The sequence below is a fragment of the Canis lupus genome, chromosome 13 (assembly GCF_048164855.1).
Source record: "Canis lupus baileyi chromosome 13, mCanLup2.hap1, whole genome shotgun sequence".
Lineage (NCBI taxonomy): Eukaryota > Metazoa > Chordata > Mammalia > Carnivora > Canidae > Canis > Canis lupus.
Window position 1 is genome coordinate 63,761,495 of NC_132850.1, and position 26,046 is coordinate 63,787,540.

At 36.3% G+C, this 26,046-nt stretch overlaps 1 protein-coding gene across 3 annotated transcripts in view; it reads right to left on the reverse strand.

Annotated features, from left to right (window-relative positions):
• The window catches only part of SPOCK3 (SPARC (osteonectin), cwcv and kazal like domains proteoglycan 3), a 406,762-nt gene that overhangs the window by 23,843 nt on the left and 356,873 nt on the right, over positions 1 to 26,046 (reverse strand). For 2 of the 3 annotated variants that reach the window (XM_072773846.1, XM_072773843.1), the window contains one exon: positions 10,572 to 10,718. In XM_072773846.1, the coding sequence (XP_072629947.1) occupies positions 10,572 to 10,718 (147 nt within the window). The remainder of the gene's footprint in view (positions 1 to 10,571; positions 10,719 to 26,046) is intronic. The other variant, XM_072773845.1, reaches the window with a different exon arrangement.

Genomic DNA, 26,046 nt, shown 5'->3' on the forward strand with positions numbered 1-26,046 from the left:
TCTTCAGATCTGTCACTTTCTATATTAGATTTGAAGTTGGTTGATGAAGCACAAGAATGGTGTTCTGACCACCCAATGCAGCAAGCTCCTTCTCCGTGATCAACTCCAATCCACTATCACTCTCTTCAGTCAAAGGAGTGTTAGAGTCTAAAGGCAAATGAGTGTAAATTGCTATCAAGCTCTCTCTCCCCTGGGGGTTAGGTGGGTGATGGAGAACAGAATGTGGGTCAAGGGCAGAGAACAGGAAGTGAGAGCTCCTAAAATTAGCCTGACTCACAGGAATCTATAGGCTCCCGGGGAGAAGGTCAGTCAGTATTCAATATCGACTCACTATATTGGGAGCTTGATTTCATAAAAGAGGCCAGGACAGTAAGAGATACGGGAATAAGGTGATTTCCTACAAGGCTCAGGCAACCAGTGGCCTTCCTGATGTGTTGAGGTTAAGCCCGTTTGAGACTTTTCCATCCCATGTGAGATTATCACCAATAAAAGGATATCATCAAATAGACTGGGGCTCAGTGAATAAACACAGGGAAAGTACCACATATCTAAAGGGCTCAAGTAGCCAGAGAGAGAAAAATTAGTTTCATGTTGAGTGGAATAAATATGGGAAGAGACAGTCTACTTAAATTTAACACACACACACACACACACACACGCACACATGTATTTAAGAGTAAACACATAAAAAATGTACAATAATACTTTCTGGATGGAAAAACATGATTTCCCAGACAAGCAATCCCGTGGGTGAATTGTAGAGAGAATTGCCACTGTGAAGCATCAAATTAATGGTCTAGAGAATCAAGTGCAAGGAATGTATCAAAATACAGACCAAAGATATAAAAGGATTGAAATCATGAGTGAAATCAGAAGCTTAAGAATCTCATATCCTCGCTTGGTAGATAAATGACTCACTTATAGTTAAGAATAAAGTTTGACCAAATGCTCACAATTGCCCATTACTCAGCCACTGAACTTTGGCTTGACCAAACATTAGCCATGCTTTTCTTTTTCCCCAGACACCTAAACTGGCTTTTCCACATGTTTGAGCAAGAACTAAAGCGCTAAGATACACAAAATCCTTCCTTAATTGATTTACTGAGAATCTGCTGAGCATGGAAACATTATTCCCTGTTAAAGTGCCCAAATTCTGCTGCCTGCTTACCCAACACATTTGGCCTCCTCATCCACAAAGGCATTGCTGGCCTGCCTTCTCCTTCCTGTAAAAGAAAGACTTTTCTGCAGAGTCAAAGTTTGACCTCTTCTTTGTCAATTTGGATGCCTTTTATTTCTTGTCGTTGTCTCATTACTGAGGCTAGGACTTCCGGTCCTATGTCAAACAACAGTGGTGAGAGTGGACACCCTGTCATGTTCCTGACCTTAGGGGAAAGGCTCTCAGATTTTCCCCATTGAGAATGATATTATCTAGGGTCTTTCATATATGGGCTTTATGACGTTAAGGTATGTTCCTTCTATCCTACATTCTTGAGGGTTTTTATCAAGAAAGGATGCTGTATTTTGTCAAATGCTTTTTTTCTGCATCTTTTGAGAAGATCATATGGTTCTTACTCTTTCATGTATAATGTGGTATATCACATCGATTGATATTTGAATATTAAAACACCCCTGTATCCCAGGAATAAATCCCATTTAGTCCTGGTGAATAATGCTTTTAATGTATTGTTGGATTCTATTAGGTAGTATTTTGTTAAGAATTTTTGTGTCGATGTTCATCAGAGATATTGGTCTATAATTCTCCTTTTTAGTGGGGTCTTTGTTTGTTCCTTATAGTCAAGAGTTTCTTATGGTTTGACTCCCTCTTTGTGTTATCTTATTTTATTTTTCTTTCCCTTCACCTATAGTCATCTGTTTTTTTTTGTTTGTTTGTTTGTTTGTTTCTTAAATTCCACATATGAATGAAATCATATGTGAAATTCTGGTATTTATCTTTCTCTGACTGACTTATTTTGCTCACCATAATAACCTCTAGTTCCATCCATGTCATTTACAAGTGGCAAGATTTCATTCTTTTTGATTGCTTTTTGATTCATTCTTTTTGATTCCATTATAGATAGATTAGATAGATAGGTATCTCACATCTTTTTTATCCATTCATCAGTTGATGGACATCTGGGCTCTTTCCATAGTTCGGTTATTGTGGACATTGCTGCTATAAATATTGGGGTGCATGAACCCCTTCAAATTACTATTTTTGTATCATTTGGATAAATATCTAATAGTGAGATTGTTGGGTCTCAGGATACTTCTATTTTTATCTTTTTGAGGAACTTTCATATTGTTTTCCAGTGGCTGGTATTATTTATTTAAATTTTTGGAAGAATTCCCCAAGGAGGCCATTCAGCCATAGATTCTCGTTTGTTGGGAGATTTTTTTTTTTATTACTGATGCAATGTCTTTTCCAGTTATGAGTCTGTTCACATTTTCTATTCCTTCCTGCAACAAAGACCGTAAGACACCTAGGAATAAACCTATCCAAACAGGTGTGCTATGAAAACTATAGGGCACTTATGAAAGAAATTGAGAAAGAGATGAAGAAATAGAATAATATTCTGTACTTATGGATTGGAAGAACAAATATTGTTAAAATGTATATCCTACTCAAAGCATCTACACATTCAATGTAATCTCCATCAAAATAACATCAGCATTTTTCACGGAGCTGGAACAAACAATTCTAACATTTGTATGGAAGCAGGAAAGACTCTGAATAGCCAAAGTAATGTTGAAAAAGAAGACCAAAGCTGGAGGCATCATAATTCCAGAATTCAAGCTGTATTAAAAAGCTTCAATCATCAAGACAATATGGTACTGGTACAAAAATAGACACATGGATCAATGGAACAGAATAGAGAACTCAGAAAGGGACCCTCAATTCTATGGTCACCAATCTTCAACAAAGCGGGAAAGAATATCCAGTAGAAAAAAAAGACAGTCTTTTCAACAAATGGTATTGGGAAAATTGGGCCGCAACATGCAAAAGAATGAAACTGGAACATTTTCTTACAGCATACACAAAAATAAACTCAAAATGGATGAAAGGCCTAAATGTCAATAGAAAACCATCAGAATCCTAGAGGAGAACACAGGCAGCAGCCTCTGTGACCTGTGCCAAAGCAAATTCTTGCAAGCATGTCTCTAAAGGCAAGGGAAACAAAAGATGGATGGAGAGATGGGGTAATTGGTATTTCATCAAGATAAAAAGCTTCTGCACAGCAAAGGGAACAATCAACAAAATTAAAAGCCATCTTATGGAATGGGAGAAGATATTTCCAAATGACACATCATATTAAAGGGCTAGTATCCAAGATCTATAAAGAACTCTTCAAACTCAATACCCAAAACACAAAAAATCCAGTTAAGAAATGGGCCAAAGACATGAACAGACATTTCTCCACAGAAGACATACAAATGGCCACTAGACACATGAAAAAAATCTCAACATCACTAATAATTAAGGAAATACAAATCAAAACTGCACTGAGGTACCACCTCACACGTGTCAGATGGCTAAAATTAACAACTCAGGATACAACAGATGTTGGCAAGAATGCAGAGAAGGAAGAATCCTTACACACTGTTGGTGGAATGCAAGCTCATGCAGCCATTTTGGCAAAGAGTATGGAGATTCCTCAAAAGGTTAAAGATAGAACTACATTATGACCTAGCAATTGCACTACTAACTATTTACCCAAAGGATACAAAAATAATGTTTCAAAGGGGCACCTGCACCCCTATATTTATAAGAGCAGTGTCCACAAGAGCAAACCATGGAAAGAGCCCAGATGTCCATCAACAGATGAATGGATTCATGGAGCCTGCTTCTCCAAGGACTATTTCCTTCCAATATCTCTACAAATTGCAAAATACTTTGTAGAGCATTGGTCTCATATTTAACTGTAACTACAATCTATCCCATTCTCTGTAAACACAATCTTTATGTGTATGCATGAATGTGCAGGGGTGTGTGTATTTTTCCCCTATCTTCAGATGGTATTATCAAATTACATTATAAAATCACTTAAGAAGTATGTGTTGTGATTAGCTTAGGAATAGTAAGTGCTTATATAAATTATATATTACTAAAATTTCTAGAAATAAAAAAATAAAAAAATAACCTTTTAACAACCTTAATGTTTTAAAAAGACCATTTCTTCAAGAAATGGTACTGGGAAAACCATAGAACTACATGCAAAAGAATGAAGCTGGATCACCTTTTAACATCATATACAAAAAATGAACTCAAAATGGATTAAAGATTTGAAACCATGAAACCTGAAAATCCTAGAAGACAACATTGGTAGTAATTTCTCTGACGTTGGCCATAGCAACACTTTATAGATATGTCTTCTAAGACATAGAAATCAGAGGCAAAAATAATCTATTGAGACTACATCAAAATAAAACACGTTTGTACAGTGAAGGAAACCATCAACAAAAAGGTGATCTACTGAATAGGAGAAGATAATTGCAAATGACCTATCTAACTAATAGAGGGCTAATATCCAAAATAGATAAAGAACTTATACAGCTCAACACCAAACAAACAAACAAACAAACAAACAAACAAAAACAAGCAGTCTGATTTTAAAAAGTGGGCAAAGGACATGAATAGACATTTTTTTTTCTAAATAAGACATACAGATGGCCATAAATATATAAGGAATGTTCAACATCACTCATCATCAAGGAAATGCAAATCAAAACCACAATGAGATGTCACCTCATACCTGTCAGTACAGCTAAAATAAGACAAGAAACAACAAGTGTTAGTGAGGATGTAGACAAAAAGAACTCTTGTATACTGTTGGCAAGAATGTAATTTGCTAACATCACTGTGGAAAACGGTATGGACATTCCTAAAAAAAATAAAAATAAAAGTACCATATGATCCAATTTCACAAAGGTATTTACCCAAAGTATACAAAACATCAGTTCAGGACCCTGGGTGGCTCAGAGGTTAAGTGTCTGCCTTCAGCCCAGGGCATGATCCCGGAGACCGGTATTGAGTCTTGCATTGGGCTCCCTGCATGGAGCTTGCTTCTCCCTCTGCCTCTGCCTGTGTCTCTGCCTCTCTCTCTGTGTCTCTCATGAATAAATAAATAAAATCTTTAAAAAAACAAAATAAAACATCAGTTCAAAGAAATAGATGCACCCTTATATTTACTGCAGCATTATCTACAAGAGCCAAGATATGTAAGCAACCTATGTTCACGATCTAGAAGATGTTATACTAAGTGAAATGAGTCAGACTGAGTAAGAAAAATACTATATGATTTCACTTACTTATGGAATCTAAAGAATTAAATAAACAAAAAGCTGAAACAGATCTAAAAATACAGAAAACAAACCAGAGGACTGGGAGGTGATGGGCTGGACAAAATGGATAAAGGGAAGTGGGAAGTACAGGCTTCCAGTTATGGAATAAACAAGTCATGGGAATGAGAGATACAACATATGGAACATAGTCGGGAGTAATTTAATAGTGATGTTTGGGACACATGGTAGGTACACTTCTGGGGAACCTAATGTCATGTATAAAGAAGTTGAATCACTATGTTGTACACCTGAAAATAATGTAACATTGTAGGTCAACTATACTTTTTTTTTTTTTGTAGGTCAACTATACTTAAAAAAATGTATTAAAACTATAATAACCCAAATCCTTTACAAATTCAATTAGCATAAGTTAAACTTTTGTAAAAGAAACTAGTTTAATATGTTTTTTTAATAAAAACACTGGGATACCTGGGTGGCTTAGCTGTTGGGCGTCTGCCTTTGGCTCAGGGCGTGATCCCAGGGTCCTGGGATTGAGTTCCATATTGGGCTCCCCATGGGAAGCCTGCTTCTCCCTCTGCCTATGTCTTTTGCCTCTCTCTCTCTCTCTGTCTCTGTCTCTCATGAATAAATAAATAAAACCTTAAAAAATGTAATAAAAAACTGTATCTTCAGAGTTATCAGCATTACATATAATGTAAGCATACATTTATATTCTATTGGAACATATTTGTCCTAAATTTAAATAGGTATATTGATTCAATAAGTTAGCATTACATCTACTAGAGAAATTTAAATATATGTACTGTTTGCCTCTAATTTTTATGATTCACACTAATTTTGTAGTTTCATTTTTATATATTTGGGTCTGTTAATAAACATGTTCATTTTTGCAACTTAAAAAGTTACATATAAAAATTGATATGGGTATAAAAAGTATAAAATATATATTTATAAATCCTCTTAATCTGCAAAATGCTAATGCATAACAGTTCAAAATTATCTACTTCATAGTTTTCTATATAAAATAAAAATTACTGTAATTTAAAATGATAATCTCTATATAAGTAATACTCTAGTAGGAAAAAATAATGCAAACTTGATATATAAAATATAAGCAACTTGATACGCAAGGTATGCAAGATATGACTTTGTTAAAAAACATAGTTTTATTCTAAAATAAAATTACTGTTACAAAAATGCATAAGACCAAATGGTATATGAATACAAAAAATTATAAAAGGATCCCTGAAACTATTTCCATGGTCAGGGCTCACTAATATTTGAAAGGTTTCTTATATAAAAAAAATTAAAATGAGTATCAAATATTATACAGATGTAAAACTAAAATTTTGTTTCTCTTTTAAAAATTACAAATTTTTCTTGGATTATTGGTCTTTTCTTAACCAGAAATTGTGATAATAAGGTTTTCTTTGTCTTCTGGGTAATCTCCTATGGCAAACATTCTGTGTTTTATCAGAATATGTTTCTGGGGATCCCTGGGTGGCGCAGAGGTTTGGCGCCTGCCTTTGGCCCAGGGCGCGATCCTGGAGACCCGGGATCGAATCCCACGTCGGGCTCCCGGTGCATGGAGCCTGCTTCTCCCTCTGCCTGTGTCTCTGCCTCTCTCTCTCTCACTGTGTGCCTATCATAAATAAATAAAAGTTTAAAAAAATATTTAAAAAAAAAAAAAGAATATGTTTCTGTGTTTTATGTTGACTTTATTGTTATATCTTGATTATAAAAGTCACTCAGTTTTCTTACTGTCATATTGAAAACTCAGAGCTCAATTATGGATGCTTACAAGAAAGACATTTAGTTCTAAGTAATAAAGAAAGATTGACAATAAAATGTTGATGAATATATTGGGCAAGTGCAATAAAATTAAATATAGAAGTGATGATATTACTATCAGATTAGGTGAAATCTGTGCAAAAAAAGCAGTAAGTAGAATATGATCATAAAATAAAGTGATAAGCATAATTTATTAATGTATAGATCATCATAAATAAATCTATATATTTAAAAAATAGAGTAGCAAGCACACATAGCAAAAACTCCCCAAAATACTAGAAGGAATAATTAAAAACAATTATAATGGAAGTCATCAATATAGCTTCCTTAAAATTGAACTTGTAAGTTGACATAACTAGTGGTTTTCCGGGTGTATGTGTGCTGTTTTGTTTGGTGCTCTGTACTGAATTGTGTCCTCCCAAAATGCATATGATGAAGTCCTATCCCCTAGCTGGATGGCATTTGGAGATGGGCCTTTGGGGGCAGTTGGTCATGAAGGGGGAGCCTATGTGAGAGGATTGGTGCCCTAATAAGAAGAGACCCTAGAGAGATCCTTTTCTGATTTCGCCATGAGCAAAAGATATCTACAAGCAGGAACATGGTCCTCTCCAGAATCCAATCTGCCAATACCATGATGTAGGACTTCCCAGCCTCCAGAATTCTTGAAATGTCAACTGTTTAATCCATCTAGTCTATAGTATTTTATTAGAGTGGCCTGAGCTGAATGAGTCATTTTATATCGTTTTGCTGAATGAAAGTTCTCCCCCACTAATATTTTATGTTCAAGTTCACTACTAATCAAGGGAATGCAAATGAGATTAATAATGAACTATTACAGCATGCTCAGCAGAATGGACACGTTAAAAAGAATGGTAATATTTTTGCTGCTAGGGATGAAGACAAAAGTTAACTCACATGTTCTGCAGTTAGGAATTAGAAATACCTTAAGATTTTTTTTTTTTTTTTTTTTTGCAAAGCAACCTACAACATCTATTATCATTTATCATTTGAAATGCATGCACATGTTGACCCATCACTTCCACTTCTTGGAATCTTTCTTAGAAATGAAAGCAAAACAATCAGCTGCAGAATTGGTTGTCATGGAGAAAATAATGGAAACAATAAACAATCATTCTTAAGAGGAAAACTGTGATTAAATTGTGGTACATCAAGGTAATGCAGCATTTTGATGGTTTCTTTGTTTCTTCCATTCATACTAGTATTTTTTTTTTTAGCAGTGCTATGTATCAAACTACTCTACTCCTATAATACAATGGTCAGTAAAGATTTCTGTCATCTAGTGTGTGTGTGTGTGTGTGTGTGTGTGAGAGAGAGAGAGAGAGAATCCGAATAAACATGTAGATTACTACTGCAGTAGATACTGAGAAATGCTGTGAAGAAAAAATAAAAATACAAAGGAAATGGAATATAATATAGTGGGTTGGTTCACAATTTAAGTATGATTGAGTCAGGAAAGAACACACTCGGATGATGTACAGATCTGAGGTATTGAGGCAGCCCGCCATTTTTCTTCTAGTGATTTGTCTTATCTGTCCGAATGGATTTTGTCTCTTATTTCTAGTTGGCCTCTGACCATTTCAAGTAGTAAAAATAATCCTATGTCCAGTTCTTCATTTACTTTCCAAAGATATTCAGCTACTTATGAGTTTCTTGTAAATAACCCACTATATTAAGAGTGCCTCATTTCTTGAAACAAGAAGCCGGAAAGGGAAATGGTATTTATGAATGTGTACAATTAACCAGGCACTGTGCTGAGTGTTCTAGGAGCTCTCCTTTTATCCATCTCCAAATATGGGAGAGATTACTAGTCTTAAGTTTAAAGGAGAAATTTGAGATCAAGAAATACAAATATTCAAGTCTGGGAATTGGTAGGATAAGTGTAGACATGGATTTTTAAAGATCAATATGTAAGGGTCTGGAACAAACTTTTACCTCACCCCAGATGTGTTTGCTTTATGAATACAGGGACAAACAAGCTCTGTTGTTCCTATTAAGTAAGGTTAGTCATTTTAGCTATACTCAAGGCATCCAAAAAATTAACATCTGGCAAAAATGTAATCAATAATTCCAAAGACACACCTGAGAAATACTCCTACAGGGTAGGGGAATACTATAATCTCTTTCTGAAGTTCATGAGAAGAAACATATATACATCGTCATCACATGTTCGAAGATTATTATGTCTATCAGTGATAGCTGAGCTTAGTTAAAAAGAATTATTAAATTAGTTAAGAACCTATATCAGATTCATAAATACAAAAGGTTGAGATTGTAGAAAATCCCTTGATGAGAAAACAAACAAACAAAAAAAGAGGTATTTGGGGACCATAGAGAATGGATAACCATGACCATCTATGAGGTGATTTTGTTAGAAAGTGCTATTGAGGGGACACCTGGGTGGCTCAGTGGTTGGGCGTCTGCCTTTGGCTCAGGGAATGACCCCTGGGGTCCTGGGTTCTAGTCCCGCATCGGGCTCCCTGCATGGAGCCTGCTTCTCCCTCTGCCTGTGTCTCTGCCTCTCTCTCTGAGTCTTTCAGGAATAAGTAAATAAATAAAATCTTAAGAAAAAAAAAAAAAAAAGAAAGTGCTATTTGAGGATTGCAAAGTAGAGTGAATGGGTCATGTCACAATGAGCAAAGAAGGGCACACACTTGGGACTCGGTCAACTACAAGATGCTGCTTCTAATTATTGCCCCACCACCTCTTCTTATATTTCAGAGCAAATACTTCAATTTTTGAAGCCTCTCAGATTAAGCTCACATTTCAATATCTTTCTTTTACATGTATTAAATGTGTAATGATATTTTTTATAAATGAAAAATATAGAATTAAAGTTCATACAATTTTCATAGCAAGTGCTTTACTTCAATTGCCATTTCCTACTTCTAAGGAGTTAGAAAACACTCTGAGGAAATTATACAGATGATAAAATATTCATGTACTCTTCATATAGCTTATTTTCTTCTTTTTAAAATGAATTTGATTTGCACTGTGTTGTTGAAAGCACTCTTGTCTACTGGCTTTGTTGGGTCAAAGTAGAAATGCCTGCAGAGTCATCACGGAAACGGTAGCCTGGGCAGGGGGGTGACTGATTGTGTCTGTAAAACTCTCAAGCACTCGAACAATCTTACCTTTATCTCTAGTGTTGTTTTATTCTTTATCACTGCTATCAAAACTGAAAAATATTCCTACTTTTTCACTTCAACTGAAAGTTAATGTCGTCTCTGAGGGGATATGTCTTTTTTTTTTTTTTTTTTTAACCAATCAGAGTTGTCACAAATATTTTATTTCCTTGCAAAATACTATGAGTGTGCTTGGAAGTAATAGCAATGTTCTGATTTTTGTTCAGCACCTAAGCAAAGAATAAATTTTGAAATATGTGTTTTGATCTAAGTGATTCATTGGAAATAAAGTTCCATGTCAAAGACAATGGCACATGTCATATTTAGAAATCTTACTGCTTCTCTCAGGCCTCAGTAATGCTTTTGTCTTCTTGTTTTGGCTTCCACTTTCATGAAGGGCCTTGAACCAGTCCCGCAATCTGTTTGCCACTTCCCTGAACTCCAGGTCACTGCATGCTGAAAACAAAGAGAAACAACACAAATCTTGAATGATAATTTAGCATAATGCCAATGTTAGTTCTCAAATTACTTCAATAACTGAAAAATAACAGTAATAAAAGAAATGTAGTACAATTGCGTTTCAGCTTTTTAAAAATGAAAATTAAATATATGTTTCGAATATAACGAGAGGTAATATAATGATGAAATGATGACATTTTGTCCAAAAAAGGGAGATTATTAGTGGAGGTCTACTTCTACTCTTCAGTGGAATATGGCACTTGATGGAACGTTCTTATTGTTAATATCACATAAATTCAGTCTTAATATTTGTACACTGAACACTTTTGTTATGGTAAGAAGGTAGATGATCTGGGGAAATAATGGGCTGAAAATCCAAAATGAATATTTACACATTTATTATAGGCCAGAGCTATTATATGTTATGATTTTATAGATCTGCATTAGTATATTAAATCCAGGTTATATATAACCCTATATATTTTTTGAGCATAGAAAAGGAAAAGCTATCTTATTTAACATCAGAAATGGTTGTAAAATATTTAAGAAAATAATATAAATTTCTGTTTTAAGAATAAGGTGTTAGTGGACTTTGACATTTGGAACTTGAATTAATTCATTTAAAAATAAATGAATGTATTTAACAATAAATGAATTAATTCATTTATTTAACCAATAATATACCACTACCAATAATTATATTCTCTAGAATAGTCTCTACAATAAAGAGTAGTAGAATATTATAGATATGTATCTGTATGTATGTGTGTGTGTGAGAGATGAATGATAAAATATGGTGTGTCAAATGTAGTCCTTTGTTGCCAAAATATTTTCAAAATATAAGAAATACTTATTTACATTGTTTAGAGGACATCACTACTGTGGGTGTAACTCTTCTGCAAGTAGCATATATGTGATTTCCTGAACTGACTGCAAGCACTCTTTAATAGTACTCTTGTTCACTTTGCTAAAAAAGAATAACTTACATGCTGATTTATAAATGTCACATCACATTTAGTACAAACTACATACATTACATCACTGTATGTATTATACATAATAAACACGTATGACATAATTTAACAAATGGAATATTATATGATGCAATATAATTTAAGACCATTTACTAGAATTAAAAAGAATCAAATTCCAGATTAATAGGACCTTCTAAATACCCAGTAGGATGGGTGAGCCACACCGGTAATGCATTCTGATATTTTAGGACAGTAGAGGCAAAAAAGAAGATACCACAAGTTGCCATGGGGGGAGAGTGACAAAAATCTCATAAACAAAGAATGAAGAATCAGAATGTCTGCATTTTTCATTAGCAACATTGGCAATCAGAAAGACAGCTGAAAAACTGCTTCGGAAGTCTATATCCAGAAAAATCAGCTGAGAGAATTAGCTAAAGAGATGTGCTAACGTACAAGATTTTAAAAAAATAACCACCCCCTTAACGTTTCTTTAGGAAGCTACTAGGGGATGTGACACCCTAGACACAGAACTAAGAAAGAGGGTGGCTGAGACACAGGAAATAAAAGATTTAAGAGAGAAGTGAGAGTAATGTTTCGAATGATGGTGAAGAGGAATCCCAGAATACACGTTGCGTGCCAAGCATAGAGGCAGATGGCAGTGGGTTTGAAAATCCTTGGTGAGGACGTACAGAATTCATCACTATCCCTTCTTCATTCGGGAAAATGGTGCCCTATAGTGAGAGTCCCAGGAAGCATCACTTTTCCTGATAAGGACTACGATGGCTGAGACTGAATGGTGAGGCCACATGATGTGCACTCCTGGGTGAACGGTTACCCTCCAGCCCGGTATCTCTGTTTAAACAAACATGTAGGCAAGAGTCTTCTGATGTCATAAACTGTTATGCTACAGAAAACAACACCCGCCTGAAATAGAGGGATTCTTCTCCGTACACATGTACACATTACCTGTCTCTGGAAGGATATTTAGACATAAAGCGGGTAAGCCTGATTATCTCCAGTCCAACCAACTGGATGAACATGAGAAAATGGTATGAGAGAGTCTTATTTTTACCATTCATTTTTTTCCTTTTGCTTTGTGTGCTACATGCCTGTATTAATATTCAAAAATAAATTTAAAATAAAAAAATTTAAATTAATTACCATGCATCATCCCTTGACTTACCAATTCCTTTCCTTGGAATTATCATCCGGTATATTACATACATACTAACTGATTTAAATTGTACAATACTATTTATTTCACACGTTTATAGCAAGAAGTTACAGTTGTTAACGAAACTGTCCATGAGGTGTGGCCTGGTGAGATTGGTTAGATGTATCCATCCAGTGAAGCTGTATAAGTCATAAATAGAGTTTAAAAGCTTACTATGCGCTGATATAGACATTAACACACAATACAGCTTTTGGTGAAAAAAAAGATGAGAAGGTAAGAGTGTGTTTTGTATGCTTGCATTTGTGTGAAAAGGAAGGAAAAATGCATTTGTTTATATATGCTTAAAATATGTCTGAAAATACACATAAGAGATTGGGGAACATTGTCACCTCTGTAATGAGAATGGGGGAGGTATAAATTGCCCAGAGACATAAATAAGTACATTTATACTTTTAAGAGTTAAAGCATGTGTTTTTAATCTAAGACTTAAAGCATATTAGTGCATTAACTACTTTAAGTAAATGAGCATTTAAAAATGAATTTTAGTTCTTTATTTCCTTTACCCATCTTATGTTTTTTCAGACGCTCAACCGCTGAGCCCCCCAGACATCCCACTAGTATTGTGTCCACCTAAGTTTAGGAAATTGAGGCACTGAGAGCTGTAGAACGAATCTGCCTGAGGTCAGACAGGTAAGGGGCAGGGCCACATGATGAATTTAAACATGGAATATAGAGTCCATGGTTTTAATCCTTATAGCAAATCCTTACAGCAAATCAATAATAATAGCAGCAAGAACAAGAAACTAGTATGCTCCCACCTAGACCAAATAAGCAGTATTTCACTCAAAGCTTACACATTTCCATTTCAGTAAGTTATGATTACAGTGAGATGATCATCACTGCGAAGATACACGGTGTTAGCAGAACACATTCTTAGAAGACAATAACACAAAACCTACATAAATACATCTCTTGGCTTTAAAGGAATGGTGTACCTCAAGTCCAAATTTTAAAGCCAAATAAAAACATCACAGGATCTTACTGAAAAATAAGCTACAGTATATGCCACCACACGTTCTGGAGTAGTTAACGAGAGCCCCAAATGGAGGCTACTCAATGACACTTGCCTTTTCTGCTTCTTCTGATGTTTTTAGGGCGGCTACAATGGTGTCATTATTTTTTATAAGTCGTGAAACTGTCCTTGTCATAGACACAAAGGAGGAAATGCCTCACTCAAACAACATAGAAACATAGCTTTACTTACAGGATGAAGTTTCTACTTCACTGGTTACCAAATCTTTGTTGCAGACATGTTCCAATTGGAACATGACCAGTCAGGTCTCACCCTTGAAGTGTCTAGAAGTCATCAGTGATTTACTACTGTTCTCTTCCAGAAGAAGTCAACTAATGTCTTCATATTTTCCAACAGTTCTACTACATGGATTCTTTTTCTAGAGATAATATCTTGCATTTATACACCATGAAATGACTCTAATGAGGCTTTACATTTGATTTTAATATCAAGTCTGGAAGATTAGGTTAAGGATTATTATGGCTTTTTTATAGCTTTGGAAACTGGGACATAGAAGTTAAATGACTGTTCTAAATTTTATAGCCAATAGGGAACTAATTTGATTGATACTCATTGATCTCATTGTATTTGTACTCAGGAATAAATAACAATAATAAATAATAATGTAATAAACATGGCTTTAAACTAAATTTGAAGAAAGGTAAGTTTCAATGCAAGGTTCTTGAATTGTGTCAAATTATTAATTATTAATAATTATTGCCAATTTATTAATTAGAGCATGGTATTATATAAAGCAAATGCATGAAAAGGAAAGAGGCCTTGGAAAAGTTATACATGTATTTATACTTGTGTACACAAAGGCACACAATCATATATTGGGCAAGTTAAAATACATACCAGAATGGGTGGAGGTAAAACAAAACAAAACAAAACATTTCTAGAATGTAAAATAAAAGCAATAGACGGAGATGAGAGAGGAAAAACATAAAAGAAAGAGTAGGAGACATGGAGGATCAGCTCAATATTCGAATTACAGAAATTATTAAGAGAGGAAGAAGAATTTGAAATTGATAAAATAATCTTAGAATATAGAAAATCATTCCTATAACAAGAGAAGTTTTTGGAGAAAGGGGGGGGGTCACTGAGCTCCTAACTGAATGAATTAAACATACACACATACACAGACTGAGACATCTTTTAAAATTTAGCATATGAAATGTAATAAAAAGATTAGAAGAGCCTTCGGGAAGAAAACAAAAATAATCACACAAAAAGCACACAAAAGGTTATTATCAAAGGCAAAGAACCTGTATCCCAAAAATCATTAGCAATATGGATTACAGAGGAACCCAAAGCAAGCCTTCAAAATTCCAAGCACAATGGATTTTAATCGAGTTCTCATATCTGTCAGTGTGAAGAAAACAGGACATAATAAAAGCTTTTTCAGATGTGTCAGAACTCAGATTTTTGCATTCCATGCCACCATGAGAATGGGCTGCAACAAAACATAAGGAAATGAAGCAAAAGACGTGAGAGTCACAAAAGAGGCACTGGATTCAAGAAAAAACTTCGCACACTAGTGCAACTCCTCGTGTTGCGCACGTGAGGATGGGACGAGGCTGGTGGACGGCTAGAGGGAGAGAGGGATTCGACAAGACGGCCCCCATGGACGGCTTGCAGAAGTCAGAGGCACGATAAGGCAGTTGGGATGTGACCCAGGAGAACACATTTAAGAGTGATGCTGGTGATATTCTCCGTTGAGAAAGAAAAAGATGTATTTTTTTTTTACAGCTAGAATAATTCTAGCATAAATCATCACTTCCAGTGAACAATAGTCACATCGTCACGACACTGTAGAAACTCTTAATATACAAATCAACTCACCTAATTGAAGCATTTACAGAAGCCCTAACCGCCGTCATGGACTCTCACTTAAGTGTTACCAACTTTGGCAATGAACAGGCCGGTGACCGCGGCCAGAAACCAGAGGTGGACCTGAGGACACTTAGGGGGAAACACGGCCACGCTAATGTCCTCCTTTTACAAAATGAGGAGGTAAAAGGTACCTATGGAATTGGAAACAGATGGTTAGACGTTTTTGTTTTTGATTTTTTTTTTTTTTTTACTAATGTTTTTGCTTCTTAAATTGTAATCAGTGGAAAACTAAGAGGAGCCCTGTAATTATTTTGGAAAGTGGGAGGGAAGTGAAATTCATTCTCATTTATCAAAGCAGAGAATCTAAAGGTAATGTTTGAAGTTGATAAATAGCTATTTCACAAGTTGGCTAATCACCAGATGGGGAAAAACCAGCAACGCCTAAAAACGATTAGCTCCATGGCCCAGGGGAGGGATGACAAGCGAGTGGGGCAGGAGGCTGATTGTTGACTTGCATTATGATCCCTCCCCTACGTGTTACCTCTGTAACCCTAGAACGCCAGCTTGGGGGGTCCCCCCACGGCCTGCACTGTTTCTCTCCTTCGTGGAAGCTGCTGGGCAACACCACTTGCATTTTCTAAGCAGAAGAGCTGAGGGCGGACAGTTAACGGTTATTGATCGTACTCATTAAGTCAAACATTGAGGTATTAGTTTCCTTTATAACATCCACTGGCTTAGAGAATTTCTTACCTCATTTCAAATCATAGTATTTGGGGGCAAAGCTGGGACTCCTCATTCAGAACTACCTCTATTATGTTCAACTGGCATCTCTTCCTTACCAATGCACAATAAAAGACACCACGGTCAGACAGGTCTACACAAGGATCCTGGGTATCCAGCATTCCAGGTGTTTGACATCACTCAGAGGAAATCAAGAAGGGTGAGAATTGATGGAGAGATACCAGGCACAGGTCCAAGACATTTCACTTGTAGAGGCCCTAATCAGTAGCGTATATTAAAAGTACTATTTTAGGTATCAGGTCTTTGAAAATGTTTCTTGTGATTGTGCAAGTTAATTTTCTTTTGCCAACATTAACTCGTTTAACTTGAAATTGGCAACGACGTATCTGAAAGCATTGGGCAAAGCGAGAGAGAATTCTTGCCAAATCAAAAACCACACGCTTTCTGAGATTTAATTAGTTTTGATTTTTTAGACATTTTATTTATTTGAGAGAACGAAAGCACAAATGGGGGGGGGAGCAGAGGGAGGGAGAGAGAGCGGGAGAAGGAGAGTCCTGGCTAAGCAGGGGCCCTACTGGTGGGGAGCGGGGCCGGGGGGTGGGTGCTGGATCCCAGGACCCTGAGGTCATGACCTGAGCTGAAAATATTTAGCTGACTGAACCACCCAGGTACCCCTTAATTAATTTTATAATTATAAAATGTCCATGTGGGTTTTTCTTTAAAAGTCCAAGTCTATTACACAAGGAAAAGTCCAACCAACTCGTCTCTCAACATCAATCCTGTCCTCTCATTCCACAGGCCGTGAAAAAAAGACTGTAAGAGAAAAGGTTCTGAAGAGCATCCTGTTCACTTCAGCTTCAAAAGGAGCGCGGGAGTTCCTTTCTTATTGGACTCCACTTTTAAGTACTAGGGGTGGACGGGGGCCCCTGGGTGCTCAGTGAAGCACCTGCCTTCTTCTCAGGTCATGAGCCCGGGGTCCTGACTGAGGCTCCTGCTCAGCGGGGAGCCCGCTTCTCCCTCTGCCCTCACCCCTCCCCTGCTTGTGCTCTCTCTCTCAAATAAATAAAATCCCTTTTTTAAAAAAAAATGTATTTGGGTGCACATAATCTATTCTTGAATTATCCTTATTTTTTTATATCTAACTGTGCCAGCACATAAAGACGTGATTAATAAATATTTGATGAATAAATGGCACAGATTTCCACATTTTTGAATGGCTTTATTACAAAACTCTGTATATTTGCTTTATTTGATCTTTTCTTTTTCACTCGGAATTCAGACAAAGATGCCTTCAAATATGTAGATAAAATTAAATTGCGTAATCCTGAAAAAGTTTTCAGCTTTTTTGTGTGTGCAAGACTTTTAGCTTATATGTTTTGAAGAATCTCCAGCATGTCTTTCTAGGCTCTAATCACCCATAATGACTGCTTCACGCTATATTTGAAAAGCCATTTGTGAACTTTGTATTTGTTAGAGCATTTAAACTCCAGTTCTCATTAAATGATGATGAAACACACTTTTATTTTTTGTTTTTTTAAAAGTTATTTTTCAGAAGTATTAAACATCTTTTTTGAGATCTTAAAATCATTTTCCGGTTACCAACCTAAGAGATCCCAATTCTGCAGACATATAGATTTTATGACATATGTTAATAAGAATAAACACAAAACCATGTATTTAACACTATTACCAATACGTGGCCAATATTCAATATGTACTTTGCTTATCTGCTATGTAAGTTTTGCACAGCTTGGACCATGTCAGAGAAATGGTTTTTAATCTTACTCCTTTGTTTTACATTATAAAATGATAGTTTTCTCGGGTTATTAAAGCCTCTGACAGTAAAATATATGGTAGAGGCAAAAATTCCATTCTATGGCTATATAACATTAAAAATTCCCACAAATAAATATCATATATAAGAAATGCAACATTGCAATTTGTGTGTATATAAAAAGAACTAGGATAAGCTTTTATTCAACAGTTATTGCTGTTTGAAAACTCTCAGAAACGAAGTTATTGAGTTGTAGAATATGAACAAAGACACGGGAGAGAAGAGAAACTGGTTAGAAACTGATTTCTGAAAAAAAAAAAAGAAACTGATTTCTGTAAGATAGAAAGTTTTGCCCTCACAAACCATTTTAAACATATTTAAAATGTGCATTGTTTTACTTTTTATTTTATTTTTTATATTTCATTCTTTGAGAAATTAGGTGGTGCAGATACGTGGTGATTTACACAGACTTAACCAAGGCTGCAAAATTTCTCCAGAACGAAACTAGCTTGAGTCACGCACTATTCTAGGACAATCTGACTCAAAATGAATCTAACGTGTGGTCGGCAGAACTGACCCCACACAGTGAGACAAAGCGAGACCCCCGAACACCCCCCAGGAATATGCTCAAGTTTCAAAGGAAATGGCAGTTTCTTCATTCTGTTCGATTGTGAATTAGGTTCTGAGCATGGAGTCTGGTGAGAATGTGAAAGGACAGGCCTCCGGGCCTCGAGGGTGACAAAATATAGAAGAAACACGAAGAACATCTAAATTGGAGGAAGTACAGGTTAGAGGAACAGAGGACATCGCCTAATAGATAAACGATGCCGGGTATTTGTGGCTGCCTTGGAATGTTTTCTTCAAGAATCAATAATTCAAGACTGTAGGAGGAAATTCCCAGGCAGAGGCTACAGATGTCAGAGACAGACAGGAGGGACGGGAGCAGCGCGGACGCAGGCAAAGATCAGCCTGTCCCTGACATTTTGAAAAAAAAAAAAAGAAAAAAAAAAGAGATGCCTCACCAGAGGAAATGTGGAAGCTTCGCCTGAAACAAAGAGGAACTGAAATTTAAAGCAGACAATATGTGTAAATGGAGATGTATGCACATGCACACACATGCACACACACATGCACACACATGCACACACGCACACACACGCACACACACGCACATGATGGCCCAATTACAGAAGGAACTGTAGATACGTCTCATTCCAAAGCAGGGTCGTACTTAAATAGCTCAGTTGGACATTCCTTCAGGCATTGCCTGGAGATCCTATTAGAGATCTGTTAGGATCTGGGGGAGATCCCATTAGACCAGGGTGCTCTTTTCCCCCCACACAGAAGCTCCAAGCCGGGGATTTGCCCTTCAGCTCCTCTGCCACAGACCTAAGCACACCCAGGGGCGCAGCCCATACACACCGTAGACACTAGGTTCCTTACGGAGCCTTATTTGGGCCCGTGTGTGGGGTGCATTCAAGTCCTGCTAAAATTTGGAAGTGATGAATCATGGAAGGGAAGCCACGAGGCGTCAGCATTGTTATAAATCAGTTTTATTAAAACATGAGCTACGGTTTCTATGGCCATTAAAGAATATTGATGTTCACAAGTGTATGTGAGACTTTCTGCTCCATACCTAATTTTCTTTTGGAGGAGCAGCCGAAGGATTGAGGTGTTTTATTCCACGAGTCCTTCTGCTGAGACCTTAGAGGGCACGTGTTGAATGGATGAGTCTCCAAGCAGGCACGTGGGCAGGAGGGCAGGAGCGCTCCATGATGCATTGCCTGCTGACACGCAGTGACATTTAGGGTCTTAAACAGGGCTCTCTGACTAGCAGGAGCAACAAGGGACGGGATCAGGCGACACAGTAGCATTCTAGGCAAACGTCTCAAAGATGACAAACTTTGCTGGAATATTTAATGTCGTACACAACACAGATAAATCCATTCCCGTTAGACGAGGAGGAGAATAAATATCAAGCTGTGTCAACACTTTTTAAGCTAAAGCATTTCAATCAATTGTGTTGGAGACTTCAAATACCTGCTGATATTTTCTGGGTTTTAGCGGGTATTTTCTATTAACGGAACATTACGCTAAAGCTTAAACTTATCTTTGACATTTAGTAATAATATAGCCAAAAAGGCTATGAGTGTCTCATGCCCAGAGTTATTAATTTGTATTCCTGGGAGGAACAATGAGCTATTTATCCAACTCATCTCAATATGTAAAGGATTATTTCTCTTCTTTTATTAAATGCAGATTAACTGAAGAGTTAATCATAGAAAAAAAATGGACTAATTTTGGTAACCACCCCATATTCATGTGGAAACCACAGACCATGGAATACTCTATAAAACTGAAAGGATGATGGGTTTCGCCAGCAGTTTCTGCACAATGAGGGGGCTTTAGGATTATTTTCACTGGTGGGGGCTGGGTGCAACACCACATCGTGACCTCCTGTTGGGTTTGAGGACCCCGCTGGGCCACACGACCTAAAGAAAATGCTTAGCAGGTGTATTGGGTTTCCAGGGCTGCCATGATAAAATACTATAGACCAGGTGGCTTAAACAACATACATTGATTTTTCTCACATTTTGGAAGATTTCTCACATTTTGGAAGATTTTCTCACATTTTGGAAGTCCCAACCAAGGTGTTGCCAGCTTTGGTTCCTTCTAAGGAGAGATGTCCTTGGCATGCAGATGGCTGCCTTCTCACCATGTCCTCCATGGTCATCCCACAATCTGCATCAAATGTGTCCTCATTCTTCTCTTTGTATAAGGACACTGGTCACATAGGATCAGGGCCCACCAATATGACCTTATTTTACCTTAATCACCTCTTTAAAGATTCTCTCTCCAAAGATAGTCATATTCTGAGGTACTGGGAATTAGGACTTCTACATCCATGAACTGTGAGGGACACAAGTCAGGCTGTAACAGTAGACACTCACTGAGCGACGGCACATTATCATGGCATCACAGAATGTAATTCAGATCCCCCCAAAGGCACAAGATGGAGGTCAAAAAGCTCTTCTCAGATGTGTGTTTTCAAGTATATTTAAAATCTCTCTAGATTTCTGCCTTTTAAACATTAAATATCCTTTTTTTAAAAGATTTTATTTATTTATTCATGAGTGACACAGAGAAAGAGAGGCAGAGACACAGGCAGAGGGAGAAGCAGGCTCCATGCACAAGCCCGACGTGGGATTCGATCCTGGGACCCCAGGATCACGCCCTGGGCCAAAGGCAGACGCTCAACCACTGAGCCACCCAGGGATCCCCTAAACATTAAATATCCTTAAGTATCACTCATAATTGTATACTGAAGAAAGTGATGAAAAAGAGAGCATGTGTTTCCCATTTGTTTCCAAGTTGCTTTCTAATCAGTGCCAGCATTAGAAAAATACCCTCATTCAACAGTCTAGTCTGCCACAGTACCTTCCACATGCCTCACAGGCCACATTTTCTGTTATATTTTGCTCCATAAAAAGGGATTCCTCAGTGAAAATAGCTTAATAAACACAGAGCTGCAAAATTTTTAAACATATTTATTTTCCGTATAGTTTATGAAGAGTTTTATTAAATGCTCTCAACCGATATGCATCTCTAAGAGTAATAAAACACATAGCATTATCAAAAATGTATTTATTTATTTATTTATTTATTTATTTATTTATTTATTTATTTTTTTACCAGAACCATATTTTCTTCTGGGCGATAATGTTCTGTGGAGATATTGTCTATATCTGTACCTATATCTATCTCTGTCTACAGATAGGTCTGTATAGGCATCTCTATAGACAGAGATAGATATACATAGATATAGACAGATACTTAGCAAAAGTAAATAAAGCTACACTATCTTACCGTTTTCGTGAATGTTTCATGTTCTGCACAGCACAACTAATAAATAGGATAACAGGATTCCAAACATTTTTGGTTGGATGGATGAATGAATGGATAAATCAATGGAAACAATAATGCTATTCTTTTTTGCTAATTTTCTTTGAGATTCTCCTCTTGTAGGTGTGGAAAATCTTGGATATTCATAAAATATATTTGACAATCCATATATTTTGTCAACATAATATTGCATTATACTAGGTTTTTTTTTCCCTACTAGACAGTGATTTATGGTTACATATATATATCTACAAATAGTAAAAATAATAGTCTTATCTGATTTGATAGATGAGGTGAAGTAATGCAGATCTATTTGGATTATTATTTTACCTGATAGACTGGTGGATTAATTTTTAATGGCAAAGATAGACATTAAAGGTTGTAAAAGGTTAGACAGTAATCAAAAAATGCATATTTAAACAGATGAATTCTATTTAGGAATCTGCCAAGAACTGCTTTTACTCTTGCATAATATTAATAGAAGGCATGCCTGCTATTGCAATCAATTCTAGTAGCCATTAAGAGAATTATTGTAGGGTAAAAATGAAGTCATAACGCCAAAGGTTGGTGTACTCGGCAATCATCTGAAATAACAAAACCTGACTGGCTTTGCAAGAGCAACATATATAAATCTGAAACAAATGGAACAATTTTTAAGTTTATAAAACACTACGTGTTTTAGAAAATCCTCTACGATAAATACTATTTAAATGGCGTGACCAATTTTCTTTCACATATAGTAAAAGATACAAGCTAATACTGCATTAGGACATAATTGCTGTTTGTAGAAAAGCACAACAAAATTTTAATATATTTATACTCCCTATGCTCAATTCAAAAGGCAATTGAGAATTATAGAAAGGCAGTGCCATTTAAAAATAATGTTGATAAAAATGGTTAAATTATGCAATATTATTTTTTTATTTTTTTAAATTATGCAGTATTATTAAGGTATAGGTATATTTTTCTTAATTACTACTTTACTTCTACTTAAGTATTATGTACATAATGCAGAACAGTTAAATGCATGTCACATTTTAATTTGAATTCACAAATTAGAAAATGTCCTTATATTAATGTCTTAAAGTACTTTATTAGTCACCAGTCTTTGTCGTGGCCTCAGTAACAAACAAGTCTTTTGATTATCAGCGGTATGTAATGCTACACATTTTATAGCTTCTTTTTTGCAGTTCACCATAAATGAATAATTTTGTTTTAACAAGATGATCTCCTTGGAGATTGCTTATTTCTTAGGCATTTACCTATAATTAAGAGGAGTTTCCACCAGAGGGAGGATGATGCTTCTATTTTGCATGCAAGTGAGCTAAGTTATACAATGGTGAGATTGGAAGTCTATTTGACGTACTTTCATGAAAATATTTCTTATAAAATAAAATATTATTTTAACAACTTTAAAGACCATTACTCCCCCATATGTATCAAATACGCAAATATCTTATCAGGTATGGAAAATTTTTACTAAAATTTAAAAATGTGATTATTTTTAAATAATCATAAAAATTATTAGCATTTTTATTGCGATTTGTCTTACAGTGTACAGTCCTATGCTTAAATTTCAAATACTTGCAATACTAACTCAAGGAAGTTTTAGTAGTATATCTATATTGGATTAAAAAATTAACGAGAATCCAACCAAGGACCGTGTGCCCGACCAAGCATCTGTAGTTCATCGTTGAGCGTTTCAAGTAATAAACAGCTTATGGGGTGAGGTGTCACCAACAGCCTGGAGAATGGAAGGAAGTCACAAAAGTCTCAAAGGGCTTCATCACGACCTATGGGGAGGTGATCACGCAACACTTTCATTCATCAAATAAGAAAGAAAAAACTCCTTCTTGTTTTTTGCAATCCTTCCATTTCCTACTCTTGGTCCCAGATAACATTTGAGTTTTACAATATTTCCTCTGCTCTAAAATTTTCTTTTCATGGAAGTTGACAGAATTTTCTTATGATTCTCTCTTCTACCTTAGTCTTGAGAAAATCACCATGCCATAGTAACTGCTGGCAACTCAGGACCGTTCCCCCTTCTATGTTTTCTAGTGTGTTGCGGGGCAGTGAGGCTCTGACCTACTTTTCCAGAGTCCCTGCCAGCGTGATTCCATACTAGATTCCACTCAGCCAAGACTCACACTGTATTTGGAATTCAGAAGAGGAACAGTAGCAGCATTTTTATTTCTCTAGCAGAAGCAAGCCAGCTCAAGATCATTGTTATATGTGAAATTTTATATTTGTTCCTCTGGATTATCGTTTCCTGAAAGTCACTCATCTCTAGTTTATTTTGGTGCCTATCGTCTCACTCCCTGCCAGCTAGCAAACACACGTATCTGGTATCTGCCTTCTTTGACTTTTGTTTCTTCAACACTTTCAGTAATATGGCAATATATATGAAATTACACTGAAATACCTGGAGTGATTCATGCATTTCTAACTGAGCCCTGTCAAGAAAGTCCTCATGTACAGACAGGGAAAAATGAGTTCCATTGGGACTAGTATTTCTGTGTGACGGCATGAAAATCTCATTATTTCAAAAATAGAACAAAATCATTTTGTTCCCCCTTTAACCTAAGAATCAGTACAATAGACTATTGATTTCAATGACCTTTTATACAAATATCTGTTGGTAGTAAATAGATATAAATTTGCTTTGATATAGTTTGGGAGCTTAAGGAACTAGAGTGACAAGAAAATGTGAGAATTGAAATGAATTTAAATGAAGTATAATAAAGTTCATATAGGAATTTTGTTACACATCCCTCATTTACGATGACCTTCAATAGTGAAAGATAAATGGATGAACATTAGCAGACTGCTGTGCCTGGGAAAAACATGTACTTTTTTCTTTCTTCCATTCTTTGCCTACCCATATGATAGACCTACCCCCCCTTTCCTCTTTCTTTTCTTCTTTTGATCCTTACGCTACTCTTACTCCAGCTAATATAAGGTGTCGTTCTATAAACCGATCAGAAAACATGAAGATCTTTTGTTAAATAGATTATATGCGGTAGTGCTACTTCATTTTTACTGCTGAAGCAATACTGTAAGCAAAAAGGGTTAGGGATCCCCCCCAAAAGAAAGACGAGACTCAGCTTTCATGACACAGGAGAAGCCATTTTAGGCCTCCAGCTATTTTCTGTGATCTCTGCCCTACTGGCTCAAGCACAACTTCTTGGGCAACTTCCTAGGGGGTGTCAGAACTACAAAGAAATGCCAAAACCTCAGTAGTTAAGGATTCTAAGGCAAGAAGGGACATGCAAAAGCTAAGATCTCTAGAAATAGCCTAACCATATCAGAGATCAGCAATCAGTGGTAAGACTCACAGGGTTGTTTCAAAAGTAAGCAAGACCCTACCTTCCTTCCTTATTGAGAAGGGGAATCAAGACCCCATCTAGTTTATACAGGCTCTGGAAGTAACATAGCTCCCTCCCCTTGTCCTTAGTTACCTCTGCTTCATTATCATGTTAAAATCTCCCTGCAAGGGGAGCACCCAACCTTCATCAATACAACGTAGGACATAGGTCTGGCACATTTTATAAGCACACCTGCCTGCCTGCAGGCCATGACCTCATGGGTGGGGGATCAAGCCCCAAGTGGGGCTCTGTACTCAGTAGGAAGTCGGCTTGAAGATTATCTCCCCCTGTCCCTCTCCCACCAGCTCCTGCTATCTCTGTCTCTCTTTCAAATAAATAAATAAATAAATAAATAAATAAATAGATAGATAAATAAAAAGATAGATAGATAAATAAATAAATAAATAAATTTAAAAAGTATATGACATTATACATAATATAATATATATATAAATATGCATAAAACGTAAACATGTGTGTACATATATTTAAGAAGAGAGAGTGAAGAGAGAG